This window comes from Atractosteus spatula, chromosome 5, assembly GCF_055471065.1.
Source record: "Atractosteus spatula isolate fAtrSpa1 chromosome 5, fAtrSpa1.hap1, whole genome shotgun sequence".
Taxonomy (NCBI): domain Eukaryota; kingdom Metazoa; phylum Chordata; class Actinopteri; order Semionotiformes; family Lepisosteidae; genus Atractosteus; species Atractosteus spatula.
The window spans coordinates 41,359,850-41,375,939 of NC_142710.1; the positions used below are offsets into that span (position 1 = coordinate 41,359,850).

Sequence of the window (16,090 nt, forward strand, 5' to 3'; positions counted from 1 at the left end):
GGCAGGCTGAGCTTGAAGCCCGCCTGCCAGCACTGAAGAAATATAAAGGATGGACTGCAGAGACGTCCAGGCCGCGGCGCCTGCGTTGACCGCCGAGCGCTTACTGAGACGCAGGCAGTAGCGCTGGGGGGAACGAGCCCAGGCACAGCCCGAGGAAAGGGACGAAAACCAGGTAAAAGAGAGAAGGGAGCGACCCCGTTATCCATCCCTGAGGCCCTCAGGCGCCTGGGCTCCCCTGCCCGCCGTCATACACACAGCCCGCGGGCCACGGCGGCCGAGCCCTGTGCTCTCTGGATCACGGCTTGGCACTTCTCTCGCCTCTGCAGCTTGTTGTTCTCGAACACGCCCTCATTGCGGGGCACGCCATGGGCGCCGTCGGGGAAGGTCAGCAGCCCTGCCGCGGGTGGAGAGGAAATGCCGGCTGAACTGAGTGGCATTTACAGGGCTCAAACCGCAGCGCGGGTTTTCAACCAGACAAACCCAACCAGAGGAATCTCGCTATCGAATGCTTCTCCCCCGAGTTCAGGGTGATTTTATTGATCAATCCCTGTAGAACAGCTGAGACAAGATCTTATTTTACACTTTTAGAGGACCACAGAACTCAATATCACACACCTATAAAAATATCAACACAAACATCTCATTTTGTTTGTGATAATATCCTGGGCATTCATCATCTCAATTTTGAATGATTAAGAAATACAAACGTAGCTGAGGGGGTACTTTCAGATTGCCCAAATCAAGATCTGATCTGAAAGCACTTTAGCATTTTAGCAACTCTGGCGCATTAACAACCTGTAGCCTCTCTTATTATGAGGCCCTAACACCTTTCCTTGCTTAGGCAAAGAACGTGAAGAGTTCAGCGGTTCGGACACTGATTGAGATGTGACATCCCGTCAGTGTATGGAAAGAATGGTAATTGTAATTATGTGGGTGGGGCTGTATTGTAGGTTTTGTATGTAGTGTCTACTGCTACTTAGACCAGGTTTAGGATATTGTGCACAAATTTAGTCACTAGCAAGAAAGACATTTCTAGAATCTACCCACAGAAGAGCAGCCAGATACATTCCGAAGCTTAAAGGAATGCCCTAAACCGACAGATTAAAGAAACATTTTTAGTCTTAAACAGAGAAAGCTACAATTCTACAAAACTGCAAAAATAGGCCCAAGGAACGGTTTCAGACCCAACAGTGAAACAGGAACCAGGGGCCATGAATGGAAATTACATGAAAATGCATTTAAAACTGAGAACGGGTTGGCACTACTTTACAAATGGTTGTGGGAGCCTGGCACAGGCCATTCAGCCATGTTGTTGAAGCTGAAAAGCCGGCTTCTTTAATAAAAAGGCTGGATGAGATACTTGGATCCATTAGCCACTAACTACAATATAGGCAAGATGGGTCGAATGGCCTCCTCTCATTTGTAACCTTTCTTATGTTTCTACTTGTCTTGCAAGTGTAATATATTATCCTGGTGCCAACCTTGTGGTTTCCATCATTCTGTTTGTAGAAGGCATTTGCTATTACTGAAAGTGCTGGGCTGCATCTCAAGTCAAATATTCTGTGTCTGACTGTTTTAATAACAGCCAGATGCTATGAAATTTCAGTATTACAGCTCCTGTTATGCTCCTAGAATTTCATTCTTCCCTAGCAAAAGAAATGAAATGTGTAGGGATCTTCATAAAAACAGGCAACTATTGGAGTGAAAGAACAGCCAGGAGACAATATTTAGAGAATATTACCATATCCTTCCACACGTCCGCCTTTGAACTCCCCTTCAAACTTCATTCCATCAAATCGAGTAAAGACTCCCACTCCTTGAAACTTCCCCTGCACAAATTCTCCCTCGTATCTGCATGGGCACAGAGCAAAGGAAGATAACAATACAAACAGAATTTCTACTTTTACCTTTCTGGTCTGATAAACTTCATCCAACTCAGGGTCAGAGGGCAGCCAGAACCTATCCTGGAAAGCAACAGGAGCAAGGCAGGATACACCTTCACAGGGCAGACAGACACAAACACAGGTCAAATTCCTGATAACCTATGGTTTTGAGGGAGAACTTACCTACTCCAGGTCAGGAAGAACTGAACACAGGTCCCCAGTGCGGCAAGGCAGCGATCCTAACCACTGCACCTCCATGTTGCCTGCTGAATTAATCGGTGTCTCTAAATTGTCCCTGCATGCATGTGTGGGGAACTTGTCCCATCAACGGTGATGTCCCACCTTACACCCTTTGCTTCAGTGTGAGGTTTTGGATTGCTTTGGCCTTCAACAGGAATACTATGCCCCTAGTAGACTGATGGAGACATTGTATACTAAAAATGGCTCCCTGCTTCAGATGAGATGTAAAAATGAGGTCCTGATTCTTTGTGGTCATTCAAAATCCCAGAGCGTTTTTCAAAAAGATTAGGGGGGTTACCCTGGTGTCCTGGCCAAAATTCTCCCACCGTGGCCTCCTAATAATCACTATCTTTGAAATGGCTTCATGACTCTATTCTCTTCCCCACTGATAGCTGATGTGTGGTGAGCATACTGACACGTTTTGGCTGCCGTTGCTTTGTGGCTATTATTATTATTATTGATGATTCACTGGTTATCTTCTTTCATTCGTTTTTTTTTTAATACATTAATACAGTACATGCCCAGAGTCAGGTCAATAACCCACCACATGCAGATTCCATTTTGGCATAGCTTAAATGTTTGAGGGGTGTTGAATTGTTTGGATGCTTCCCTGACTTTTTCTGTCCCTTCGTCCTGAACTTTTCCTCACCTGATCTCCATGGTCATAAACACTGCTGCTTCCACAACAGTAATTTGTTTTTCCACTTTTGTTGAAAAACAAAATGCCACCCAAAGAATATTTGTGTCAATGTTTTGTTTTTTTTCCCTGCTCACCATTTTATATAGAGCCAAATAATAATACACCAAGAATGTGACTTCCATCACATATACAGTAGCTTTTGATGCATGGGACAGTGTTACTGGTCAAATTTTGTCTGTTTATTTCAAATTACTTTTGTGTTACAGAATATATAAAGATAAGACTATGCTTCTATATAAAAAGATTGAGTCATTCATGGATTAATGTTTTCTATTCTTGCTGTGGCTGTTCTACAAACGCTGTTCCCTTGGTATATAACTGCAGCTTCATATAAACCTATAATTAACAGCTGATTGCATATCTTCTGTCAGCAGGTACTGTAACAACTGTTAGACACCACTGAGACAGGTGGCAAGAGCATCCTTTTACTGCACTTCCTGCAAATGCACTCTACCAATAACATCTTACACATAAATGCATAAAAAACACCTATTGTTTTAAGTCATCTGGCACAGAGGCTCTCAACGCTGGTCCTGGGGGACTGCTGTGTCTGCTGGTTTCATTCCAACTGGGCCCTTAATCACTGATGCCAATTGATGCGTGTAATTGATCTGCGTGCTTGTTTACACTCAGGACTTGGTTTCATAAATACCCTTCTTCAAGTATATTATTTCCAGCAATCGCAGCACACAGAACTTCACGCAGTCTCTAATTAAGAATTTGCTCCTTTATTTCTGACTAAACAGCTCCTGATGGGAGATCAGTTCATGATGAACACACATGGGTCCAAATGGCAATGGATCACACATGCCTACAGGGGGGGGTGACTTTTAGACAGGCTTACAATCAGGGTTTCTTTCTTCTGGTTATGGCCGCTTTCTCCATTACTGCTAACACACCTGAATTCCAGCATTTCTGGAATTCAGGAACTGGCAGAGGGCTGATAGCGATTGCAAAACCCGTACCATGTTTTAAAGGCTGAAATAAAATTTGAAACAGAAAATTGAGATCCCTTTGCCTGCAATTAAGAATTTGGCTGGGGCAAGAACCAAAGTACACAGCCGTGCCCAAGCACTAAGGGTGGAGCACTGGGGTTCTCTCTTCTAGTCCTGGTTTTCACTTTAGCTAAGGCTAATGACCTAATTGTAGTCTTAATTGAACGAGAAATCAATTTATTGGAATATTCACAAGTTTTTGTTTCTACTCAGAACTTTGGCATTTTATTTTGCTTATGAAATGCAGTAGATAAAAGGTGGCCTTCAACATATTTAAGAGCCGAAAGCAATTAGACAGGTCAAAATAGTCCTATTAAGTCAATTAAGCTTTGGATGTGTAACTGTAGCTGGTGTGGGAATAAAAACCAACAGGAGCATAGTCCTCCAGGACCTGGATTGGGAACCCCTGACGTTGCGGACTGGCGGAGGAGAACACTGGCCCCAGAAGACCTCTGAGTAATGGAAAGGAGTGACCAATAAGAGAGAGACTCCTGAGACCACTTTCTCTCAGTGCAGAGAGAAACAGCACTTTAGGATGATGGGCGTATTCCTGACACCTATCAAAAAGGCATGGAAAGTCCATCCAATTCAGAGTGGCGGGGGGGGACGGGGTTATCAAGACAAGCAGCAGGCACAAGGCAGGCACACCCTGGATGGGATGCCAGTGCATCACAGGGCACACACAGACACAAACACACGCACACTCACACCAGGGCCTATTTTCCCAGAAGCCAACTGACTTACCAGTACGTGTTTGGTCTGTGGGAGGAAACCCACACAGACACGGGGAGAACGTGCAACCTCCACACAGACAGCACCCCAGGTCCAGAAATTAAGCTAGGGCCACAGCACTGTGAGGTAGGAATGCTAACCAGCATGACTCCACCCAGCATGGGAATTGTCCCTTCCAATTCAGCCATTTCGTGTGTGGCCACATGAAGTTCGGTATCAGAGCACAAAACTGTATGGGATTAACACATTTTAAAGAATAGATGATGTCAGTGTGTTTTTTTTTTAAGATGATACAGGATAAGCACTCACCTTGAACCATCAGGAAAGACTAGGACCCCACAGCCACTAAACAAGCCATTCTCAAACTGTCCTGTGTAACTTGTCCCTTCAGAGAATTGCAGCTGTCCTAAACCATGTCTTCGACCTTCAGAAAGAAAGAGATTTTTTGCTGTTACACACGTTTGCATTAGAAGCTGAAGGATTTTTTCATATTATAGAACGGGTTTAATATACAGTATTTAAGCACTACAGAACAGAATTAAAGATAAATCAGTTCTCATTTTCTCAAATGTAAATATGACTGAGGATATTTCCAATTTACTTTAGCAGTCCATACGTGACCATTCAGGCATCACTGTTTATCAGGCTTATTTCATACCGTTCCAGTCATTCTGAGGTGAAGTAACAGAGGAGGCCAGAACTAGATTATAATGCCTGTTTTTTTTTATCCTGATCTAAACTGTTGAGCATAGCTACATCAATATCATGCACAAAAAACTAAACCTATAAGATCACTTTATTAGCCCTATACAAATAATTGCATTAGGAATTTGTCTTTTTGCATAACCCAGCTTGCTCTCCATGAGACACACAGGCACACAGACTGGGAGAGAGAAGTTTGGGGTCAGAGCGCAGGGTCAGCCATTTATACAGCACCCCTGGAGCAGCTAGGGTTAAGGGCTTTGCTCAGGGGCCCAACGGAGTTGGATTCCTTCCCCAGCCATGGGATTTGAACTGGCAACCTTCCAGCCACAGGCGCAGATCCTTAGCCACATAGCCACCGATATTTACACATTTCAGGAAAGAATAGAAATTGCTGTTCCTAATATTTTTCACTTTTTCCACTGTCAAAACACCCCTATACATTAATACTACCATTTGTATGTTTTATCTTAGGCACTGCATTTGTTGAACTCTTCATATGGTTACACATAAAATGCAGAAAACGGAATTTAATAGCTGTAACCCAGGAGATTTCAAAGAAATAGCTAATTTAAAAATAAATAAAAAAGCTAAAAAATGGAGATAATATCAGGTGCATTAAAGATTAACACAGCAAACTAAGTGTTTATTGTGGCAAGTAAAATTTGACTAAAGGCACTTCTAAGGATAAATATTTAAATCCGCATTGTATAAAATTTCACTCAGTGAACCAGCAAAGATACATCAACAACAGAACAGGAGGAAAGAGACATAAAATTGGAAAACATCTCACGGTTCTTGGAGAATTATGGGTTAAATGGAATATTCGTAAGTAGACTCCTCCAGATGGAAAAGACAGATTGTTGGATATGGATATGTACACTAACGGAGTTGAACAGGAAATGGTTGTGGAACTAAAAAGAAAAAAGTGTCAATTTAACCAGGGAAGATGAACAAGCCAGGACTGAGTTGTTGATGGATGATGATTTTAGTGCACAGTAAGTAAGAACAGCTATTAAAGGTTCTGGGACAGTAATGATCATAGATCACTACATCAAATTCCCTAGAATGTGAATTAGCTAACACCAACAGACAGAAGGATGGTGGGTAAAATGGACTGCCAGAATAGCAGACTGGATGGAAATTCAGGGTTAACATCCAATATAATACATATATATAAAAAGAAATCCCATATATAAACATTTGGAAAAAGAATTGTAACACAAAATCACAAACCTTCAGAAAGATTTTATTTGCCATGGATGTTAAATCATTATGTCCAGGTTTTGGAAGCTTACCAAGTAGCAAGAGATAAAAACCAAACTGGTAAGCCCCAGTGTTGAAAGGAGTGATAAACAGTGCTTATAAAAAGTCCACACCCCCCTTTAACTTTTTCCACATTGTGTTGTGTCAGAGCTTCAGAGTTTCATGCATTTGAATGAGAATTTTTTTCCTCTTATCTACACTCCATACTCCACACTTTTAAGGGGAAAGGGTTTTTATTGCAAAAAAAATCTACATTAAACAACTGAAATATTATAATTGGATACGTCCCCACCTCCATGAGTTAAGACTTGATGTGTGCTCTCTTGGCAGCAGTTACATGGTGTGTCTGTTGAGATGGGTCTCTACCAAGTTTGCACTACTAGATTTGGCAAGATTTGACCATTCGTCTTCACAAAACCATTGAAGCTTATTCCAGTTCCAATCTTCAAGCCAGCCAGAATTTTTTAAAGTTTTTTTTAGGATTTAGGTTGGGGCTCTGACTGGGCCACTCAAGAACATTTATCTTTTTGTTTCTTACACAGGAGTGGGGCTATCGTTGTGCGCTCTGGGTTGTGGTCATGCTGAAAGATTAACTCGGTTTGCACCAAATGTAATGCTTTGCATTTAGGCCAAAATGATCCATTTTAGTTCTTATCAGCCAACAAAACATTTGGCAAGTATCACTTAAATGCTATGTCGCTGGTTTTCTTGAGTAACTGCTTCCTTTTTGTCCTCCAGTCATACAGACCAGATCGTTGAGTTCTTCGGATATTGTTGTCACATGCATTCTTTAATGTCTTGGCCATAAAAACCTGTAGCTCTTTTAAAGCTATTTTCCAGTGAAGTCTCTTTCCTGCTCAGTCAATCGGTTTGGAGGGACAGTCTGATCTGGGCAGGGTCTTGACTGTATACACAATACACCTTCCACTTCTTCATAATGGCCTTAACCTTATTCCTAGGGATATTCAAGGTCTTTGAATTATTTTACACCCATCCCCTGATCTGTGGCTTTCCACAGCTCTTCTTCTGAGAGGTCTTTGGTCCTCAAAGTTGGTATTTGCTTTGAAATGCAATATGCAGTAGAGGGAAACTACTGCAGGAAGTGCTGAATTTATCCCAAAACTCTTATCAATCAGTGCAATTTAAAACAGGTGGAGGCCAATTTCCTTGGTTGAGGTTTTGAAGACAATTGGTTATACATGACCTATTTTAGGAGTGTGAACACACCTAATCAATTTCAGTTTTTATTTCTAATTATTAAAAAAAAATCTAGGGTTTCCTCTACTTGAGAGTAATGTGGAAGGATGTGTATAGAAATGAAAATATATATACTGTTTTAACACATTTTAATTCCAGGGAATAAAACAACAAAAAGTGAAAATTCTGAATGGGGTGTGTATATTTCTTTTTTAAAAATTCAACAGAATGGTTACGCAATCTAAACTGGGAATACCAAACACTACAAAATCGGAGGAACAATTACTTTGACAATTAGAAGAGCTTTTAAACAATTTTTTAAGGCTTGGGTACAAGAAGAATGTCAACAAGGTCGACAGGCGTGTTGAAGATGACATCTGATTAACTGAATTTGAAGTTTTTAGGTACTGTGCAATTGTAACATGAAAGAGGTTTAATTTAAAATGGACTTCTGCTCCAAAGCATAGAACAGCCCCCCCAAGCACATCCAACACATGCTGAAGACACAGAATTCAGGAAACCCAGCTATAGAGCAAGGGGAGGCACATCCTGAAAATGAGGGAAACAGTTCACACAAGAGTGTAACCTAAACAAAACAGATGACCTACTAAAACAAAAAACATCCATCCACCCATTTCCTAACCGTTTTATCCAATACAGGATTGCAAGGGGAATGGAGCCTATCCCAGCAAGCAATGAGCACAAGGCAGGATACACCCTGGGTGGGACACTGGTCCATCGCAGGGCACACACAGACACAGACACACATTCACACCAGGGCCAATTTTCACAGATGCCAATTAACCTACCAGTGTTTGGACTATGCAAGAACCCACCCACCTGGAGGAAATCCACATGAACATGGTGTGAACATACAAACTCCACACAGACATCACCCCAGGTCTGGAATTGAACCCAGAGCCCCAGTGCCATGCAAACCACTGTGTCACCAAGCTTCCCGAATATAAACTCACTGATAGAAAGACCGGTTCATGGAGTCACACCCATCCCTGCAAACTGCAAACTCTTTACTTGTAAATTTAAATGAGTTTGGAAATAAATACAAATCCTTTCTAATGCAAAAAAGCTGGGAAAGTAATTTCCTAAGCACCCAGCTGCAGTTTCAAAAGAGGAATGCATTTAGGTGAAATTTTGGCTCACAAAAAAAAGTCAAAGAATGACTAAAGGGATTCAGCGAATGCAGGAAAAGATAAAAATATAATTATGGGGAGGCAGGAACTGCTTTCTGAAAGAGAATCAGCTTCCAGTGAAAAGAAATAATTAAAATAATTATTGAACACGCAGTATAGCTCTTGACATCTCAAGGACGTGACTTGCCTTACTTAAAATGTGTAGTGTTACAACAAAGTTAAACAATGTGACATATAGAAAAGGCAAAAATTCTAGGTGGATTAAACAAAAGTATACAAGGGGAAATTATCCAATTATAAAAAGGGAAAAATGTGAACTAAATACTTACAACATAAGCCAAATTAAGATCAAACCCAGGGTTTTATTAGATTAAATACTTTTCTTCTGAGCTAAACTCAGAGCCTGAACAATACAGTGCATTACTGTAGTTTAAACTTTAAACCTATCTATAAAACAGTAATGAAGACAATGCCTTTAGCTATAGAATTATCTCAAGTCACTTCAATATGAATAAACTACAGGTCTGAAATTAAACTATAATAAAAAATTATCCTAACTTCCAATAAGTTATGATATAAATGCTATATCATATAAATAAGTCAAAATGAAACATCAGAAAGTTGACTCTGAAAGGATACTCATCTTGTATTTTAAAGCCCACAAAACCAGGGCTACCCAGCTTTGGTCCTGGGGTACCCCTGTGTCTGTTAAAACAAACATGTATTTGCAAACTGAACTCTAGTATATTGTTTCACATGCTGAAGTTAATGCAGTCTCTTCTGCACTTGCTTGTTAGGAGCTCCCTTATGTCCAAACAGCTCTAAATACATACATAGTTTATGGTGAGTACACACAGCTGGGAATACAGGATAGACACTGTATCAAACTCTCCCAGGATGAGTATTTTTTTTTCCTTTCTCCAAAGGCCCAGTTGGTTACATTTCAGCCTTCTTCTTAGATATTGAAAGCTCTTTTATATTAAAATGCCTGCCTTCTGTTTAAATAATTGAACTTGCACTGGAATTAAAAGCTCTGCTGGAACAAGAACAGAACCTGGTGAGCCAGGAACACGAAGATCAGGCACTAAGACCCAAAAGACAATTCACTCCCTGACCAACATATTTGGAACTCTTACACAATAATGTGCAGGACCTAAGCAAGTGAAAACTAAATGAAGTGTGTTCAGCCTAGTCCCAGCTGTCTTTTTCTGAAGAATCACTTCTAGTGAGGCTGTGACAAAGGTAATGGTGTGTGGGGTCACATGTTCCAGTGATTCTTCATTTTTAGTAGGATTGAGAAGTGGCCAGGGAAGGTAAAGTCTGTCTTGTGTGTCTTGTGCTCCTCAAAGCTTCCCTATGCCACAGTGAGAGCCTGTTCATCTGACTGGGGCTCCTAATAGTTTGACCGCAGATTGTAGGAGAAGTAATTCCTTTCAATCAGTTAGAGAGATGTTGCAGGTACACTATCACAGTTTTGCAACATCTGGAAATGACATCAATAGCCATCCTAAGGCCATACCACTCAAGACACTAGTAATCTTGTGGTCCTTTCTTAGCAACAAAACAAACCTTGCACAGATCTCCTGAGTGAGCTCAGCAGGGATCCTTGTGTTAGAAAAATAACCACAAGTCCTGAAGGAACTATGGGGCCATTTGGCAGTGTTGGACAAGTCTGTCCCCTTGCATGTCTCATGGGTTACAGGTCCTGGGGTTTTGTCAAGGCAAGTGTGTGCTGTATATTCTTCCTCTGAAGATGGCCAGTAATGGTAAGGATGGGCACTGTGCTGTCACCTTGAAAAAATTAATCTACCCCCACAATGGAAAAGAGCTCAATATGATGGTTGATTATACCGTCTTTGTAATACACTTGAACTTGAGAGATGCAAAGATCAATTCACCCACCGATATAGTGCAATCCTGCCCCCATCATGCAAATCCCACATGATGTCATATTCTAGCATGCCCAGCTGATCTAAAAGGTCTGTTGTGAATGATCTGACTCATCAGAGATGATCATGTGTGACGTGGTGTCAACCACAGTGGTCTTACTCTACTGCCACTGTCACTGCTCGTGCTTTGTGTTGTGGTTGTGCTGCATGGGTGACACATTTGGCACCCTGGAAACAGATGCATTAGATCTACTAATTGAGTCAGATAAATAACTCTTTCCCACCTGACAGGTGGTTGACACTTCATCTGTCCAGAGAGAATGGAACTTCATATTTTGATCAGATTTCAGCACCTGGAAATGTTGCCACTTAGAATGTAAAGAAAAACACTGCGATAGGAAACATTCAACCGTACCTGTATATTTCCATTCTGGAAGTACATCCCAGTTATATTCTTTTAGTTTCCAAATTTTGCATTTAAATCATATAGCCTATTCCACACATTTGTCAGAAGCAGTTATAGTGATGCCTTTTCCTTGCTATAACCCTTACAAATGTCATGAGCAGGAAAAAAAATCACCTGCTCAAATCAAATCTCATCATTTTCACCATGTTTTCTAATGGTGGAGGGGCACCCAGTCCTGCTGTTACTGTACATAACTGAACATAACTGGGTCTAAAAATAGGATTAATATGAGCTCTTTTTGTGTGCTCAACTCTTAAGCATGTTGGAGGTTACCATTTACAGTACCTATTGCTTTTTGTACAGAACTGAACATCTCTAACTCTACATGGGAAAAAAAAACATTTACAGGGCTCCAAATCTAGTCCCCCATTAGTTCAATGAAGGAAGGAGCTCAGCTGGATCGAAAACCCAGAGGCCAGGACTGGGAATCCCAGCTATGGTGGATTGAACGGTATGTGTTCAGGTAAGAGGTAACATGGATTGACAGGATAAGCTGACACAGAGACATCCCTGTACACAGCATTGTGTGAGAGGGGCTTCAAAAATTCTTTCCTAGCTAAATTAGGTTTCCCATCTGTTAGTGTTTAGGATTGTAACCCTTTCCCTGATCTGAAACCCCTTTAGAAGGGATTTTGTTTAGCTCAAAAATCGGCTCCTGAAAGGAATGTCAGGAATGTAAGGGCCTGTTTTCAATACAATCCAGGACACCAGCTTGGCTTTGCAGCAATCTTCCTGATCCCAGCAAGGTGAGGTACTGCACTTGGCTGTATTTTAACATCTATTGTCTGAATTTATTGTCCATGTCTGTTTGTCATTTGTGATTTTTTTTCCCTTTCTCTAATGTTACTGGGTACAGCTGAATGAGTAAGCATTCCAATACACTTGTTGTGTATGGCAAATAAACAAATCTTGGAATCTTGAAACTGGCTGATTTCTTAAAGCCCTTAGCTGCTCTCTATAGATTCCAACATGCATACACTGACAGCTTACTATGTATCCCTAATACTACTAAAAATATGAACACCAAAAACAACAAGTATGTAATAACGTAAAAAGGGCATTTCATACTAAAGAACTAATCCCGAGGCCAATGTTAAAATGCAGATTATATCTACTAAATTTTAATCAGATCAAATTATTTTGTGAATATTAAGTGTTCTTGGAAGTAACTGTATTTTTATTAGTTCTATCTTCTGTCATAACCACCGTTTTAAACAGAAGAATCTGACTGAAGTGATTCTCGAAACCTTTCCAGTCCCTGCAGAAACCCTTGCAGAGTGACATCAGGTTAGTCATGTTGTGTGACCGTCAAGGTTTACCAGCTAATTAGGATTTAGCTTACATCAAGGAGCTTTTGTTGTCAGTCCCTGTCCTTGAAAGCAAGAACACTAAGTACAGACAATACTAAGTTGCCTGCTACCACTGCAGCAAGCACAGATCCGGGAAAGATCAGAACATGCCCTGCGTTGGACAACCTGGAAATTCAAATTCTATGTCGCCTTCACTTTCTAACGTTTAAGAGCACATGCTCTTTGTTAGGTGTTGTCTGTTACAAAGAAACTCATGACAATGTGAAGCACTTACTTCTCCCCAGCTTTGTTCTAATGGAAACACAATGCTTTTACAAACACAAGTAAAGGCTGCCTCAGCGCGCCTGTTCCTATTCAGTTATGAATAAAGAGCAGATTACCCTTGACTGGTGAGAAGGCATGGCGACTGATGGAGCTTGACTGAAGCTAGAAGAAAGATGATTGTAAGGACTGATTTAAACTGTGAGTTATGTAAGTATCTGCTTCCAACAAGAGGCTGTTATCTTTGAAGGCTCTGTTAGGGTACGTTATTTAAGCTGTTAGGCAATGGATTCCATATGACAGAAAAAAGCATATTTTACTTAGCAATCTCTAAGATCTGCAGTAACGTTCAACTTCAGGAACGTGTTCTTTAAGCAGTTTTGACCATGCTCGGTTTCATGCCAACCACAAATGAACCCAATTATTCTTCTCTGTGTGAATGACAGAGAGTCCAGCACAAGAGCACCGGTTTCCAATTCCTATGTTGCTATCTGTGTGGAGTTTGCACGTTCTTCTTGTGGTTTTTTTTCCCATGGGTTACCTCCCATGGTTCAAAGACATAATGGTAGGTGGACATTGACCCTGGTGTGTGTCTGTGTCTGCCTTGTGCTGATTTGTCATGCAGTGCAGGATGTTCTCTGCCTGTCTTGCGGGGTCACGCTTAACCCTGGATTGGATTTAGCAGTTTGAAAATGGCTGAATGGATAAAGCATGGGGATGGGCCAAGCGAAGTAATTGCAGTTCAGACTCGGGAGCCTCTGTCCTCCCCCGGAGGACGAAGACATCAACCATCCTAGACCGCCTTTCTAAAACATTTTAAAGCCACCTGCCTTCCTTCCACTCGCCGTGATATTCTTCTCCACTGGAGTAGGTGAAGGATCCTCTGGTCAGGGTCATGTCGCAGACTGCCTGTGGGGGCACACAGCAGCCAGCAGAAGAGGTTGAGTCTCAGAGACACGACGCCCAGAGAAAGAACAGCTCACCCCCTCAAAGACTACAAGCAGAGCTCTCAATTCTGAGTTGCCACACATAATATTTTCACAGGTCCTGCCACTGGCCAGACAGAGAAGCAATAACAGAGACAACTGTGTCATTAGCAGGGGGGGCACGAATGTTAAAAATAAAGATCACTTTGCACATTTGTTTTTTTTTCTTTTACACGCATACGAAGAAGTGCACGTGCAAAAATCAAAAGAGATGGTCCTAAATCCTTTATACAATTATACGTCTATAATGAGGAGCCTTTGATCCATTTACGCAGCGGGGCTCTTGCACGAGCAATGTGATCAATTCACCTCATTCAGGTGAATAGCACCAGTGTCCCGTTTGGGTTCGAAACCCGCAGCACTCCAGTCTGGAGTCCGGAGCCCTAATCACGAGTCCACGCTGCTGTCTAAAAAGGCTGCCTCCTGACAGAATGGACACAGGGACTCATAGCACTAGTGGCAAGAGGTCTATGAAACTGCCCCACCACCACACCATGTCTGCGCTACATTTGTGCTGCTTGAGGAGAGTGAAGTAGGAGTCATTGCGGCGCTGTTTGAAAGCAGAACAGTTTCACTAAGCTGGTGGCAAGCGTACTGAGGACCATGCAGGGAGAACTCTAAGAAGGAATAATTTTAACTCCGTGAGGGGCCAGAAGATTAAACATACAGTACCAGCCTGAGAGAATCACAATTGTCAGCACCTTAATGTCTGTCACAAATCGGTACCACCGTCTCATCCATATACACATCAGTGTCTTAAAACAAACTCTGTGTAAGAGGAAAACAAACATATTTTCACGCTGGCACTGTATTGGGTACCATTAATCTTTTGCTGTTACAGACCAGAGAAGAACAGAGGAACAGGTTTTCCTCTGATGACTCTGATGCTGCTTCCTGACGGCCGCTTTGTCTCTGAAGTCTTCCAAGCGGTCAAAGATCAGGTCTGTGAAACAACTCCCAGAGCGCTTCTGTGGGAAGCGGAGCTGCGCTGCTGCAAATGCGTGCGTTCTTGTAAAGGAACGTTACAGATTAAAATAAGAGCAATAAGAATAAACTAGTTTCGGTCATGAAGGATGCGAGTGATCGATGAGTTTATGTCATGTGTAAGAAAGAATACGATGCCGTCTTATTTCAACTTTAAACCGTGACTCGGGACTGTTCATGTTGATTTCACCATTAAATCGAGCACAAATTATACTGCACCCCATTTTGCATGAGAAGCACAGCTCAGTCAAATTAACAGAGAAATCGAGTGATGTAGTAAAGCCGAGGCAATGTAGGCATAATGGAATAAATTATTTAAGCAGGTGAATAGCTGTTCTTTCGTCTATAGTGCTATTATTGTTGGTTAAAAGATATTGACAGCTCCAGACTTAATAACCTCCGTATACGAAATGGTTATTCCTGGCATTCAGTGCACGTTTTTGTTGTATATCCCTTGAAATGTTACCACAGTAACGCAACAGTCATTTCCCTACGTGTCGCCGGCATATCACTTAACAGTGCTAATAAACTACTTCAGCAAATTTAAACACACAGCTGCAAGATGATCCAACTGACCGTCGTTACTGCGTGATAAGATAAACAAATTATTTACCTGTTTGATGTGCTTGGGACCTCAGAAGCACATAAATCCTCCAATTTTATATTTACAATTCAGGCAATGGTGCAATATAACTGAAATACAGTACACCCTGTGACGAAAATTAGGCTCTCCTGACCCCGCCCCCTCTAGCGGCGAGGCTTCACGCTCTTCCTAAAGTCTCACTGTCCCATTGTCCGTTTTGTGTTAGTTTGCATTTAAAGCGAATCCTGATTGGCTGTATTGTTTCCTTCTGCGGTCTGGTAGCTGACATTTTTGTTAGGGGCATCACACAGCCGTGCCTGTGGATTTAATTAATAGGGATGTTTGGCCGCGGCTTTTGTGCAGAGGCATGAATTATTGGATTCGTTTTTAATTACGTGGTGAAACTTTATATATCTATCTAGTGATTAGATATTTCTTTATTTTCATTCAAGTTAATGCAACCGCTAAACATTCAGTTGGCTTACGGCAGTTTTGCAAGGTTCTTTGAAAACCTTTCAGGTATATATATTTTAAATTAACAAAATTCATACAGTATGCTGTATGAATTTAGCACAGAGTCGGATGTATTTTTTATCTACAGATGTCTTTTTTTTTTAGTGGCGAAATTAGTATTTTCGATTTCTTTAAGGTTGCATACCCCGATTTCTTCTGCCTTACAGATGTGGTCAGTTTGTAATCTAGCTGCTTCACAAAGGTCAGGACTCACCGCGTCTCTACTTCCGCA

At 41.5% G+C, this 16,090-nt stretch overlaps 1 protein-coding gene across 1 annotated transcript; it reads right to left on the reverse strand.

The window, feature by feature from the left end:
- Positions 1 to 245: 245 nt before the first annotated feature.
- Positions 246 to 15,429, reverse strand: morn4 (MORN repeat containing 4). The gene is made up of 5 exons (XM_088917395.1): positions 15,376 to 15,429; positions 13,623 to 13,701; positions 4,860 to 4,974; positions 1,742 to 1,851; positions 246 to 394 (listed from the first exon to the last, which is right to left on the reverse strand). The coding sequence occupies exons 2-5, from the start codon at positions 13,687 to 13,689 to the stop codon at positions 246 to 248; spliced, it is 441 nt and encodes a 146-aa protein (XP_088773521.1). The 5' UTR covers positions 13,690 to 13,701; positions 15,376 to 15,429.
- Positions 15,430 to 16,090: the final 661 nt, after the last annotated feature.

What these genes read in the sequence shown, in the direction of transcription:
- morn4 (XM_088917395.1), bottom strand. Translation starts at nt 13,689, where the DNA reads ATGACCCTGACCAGAGGATCCTTCACCTACTCCAGTGGAGAAGAATAT. An exon ending in TCACGGCGAGTGGAAGGAAG is followed by an intron (nt 4,975 to 13,622) that starts GCAGGTGGCTTT and finishes TTCTTTCTGAAG; the next exon opens with GTCGAAGACATGGTTTAGGA. An exon ending in CGGACGTGTGGAAGGATATG is followed by an intron (nt 395 to 1,741) that starts GTAATATTCTCT and finishes CACCCGCGGCAG; the next exon opens with GGCTGCTGACCTTCCCCGAC.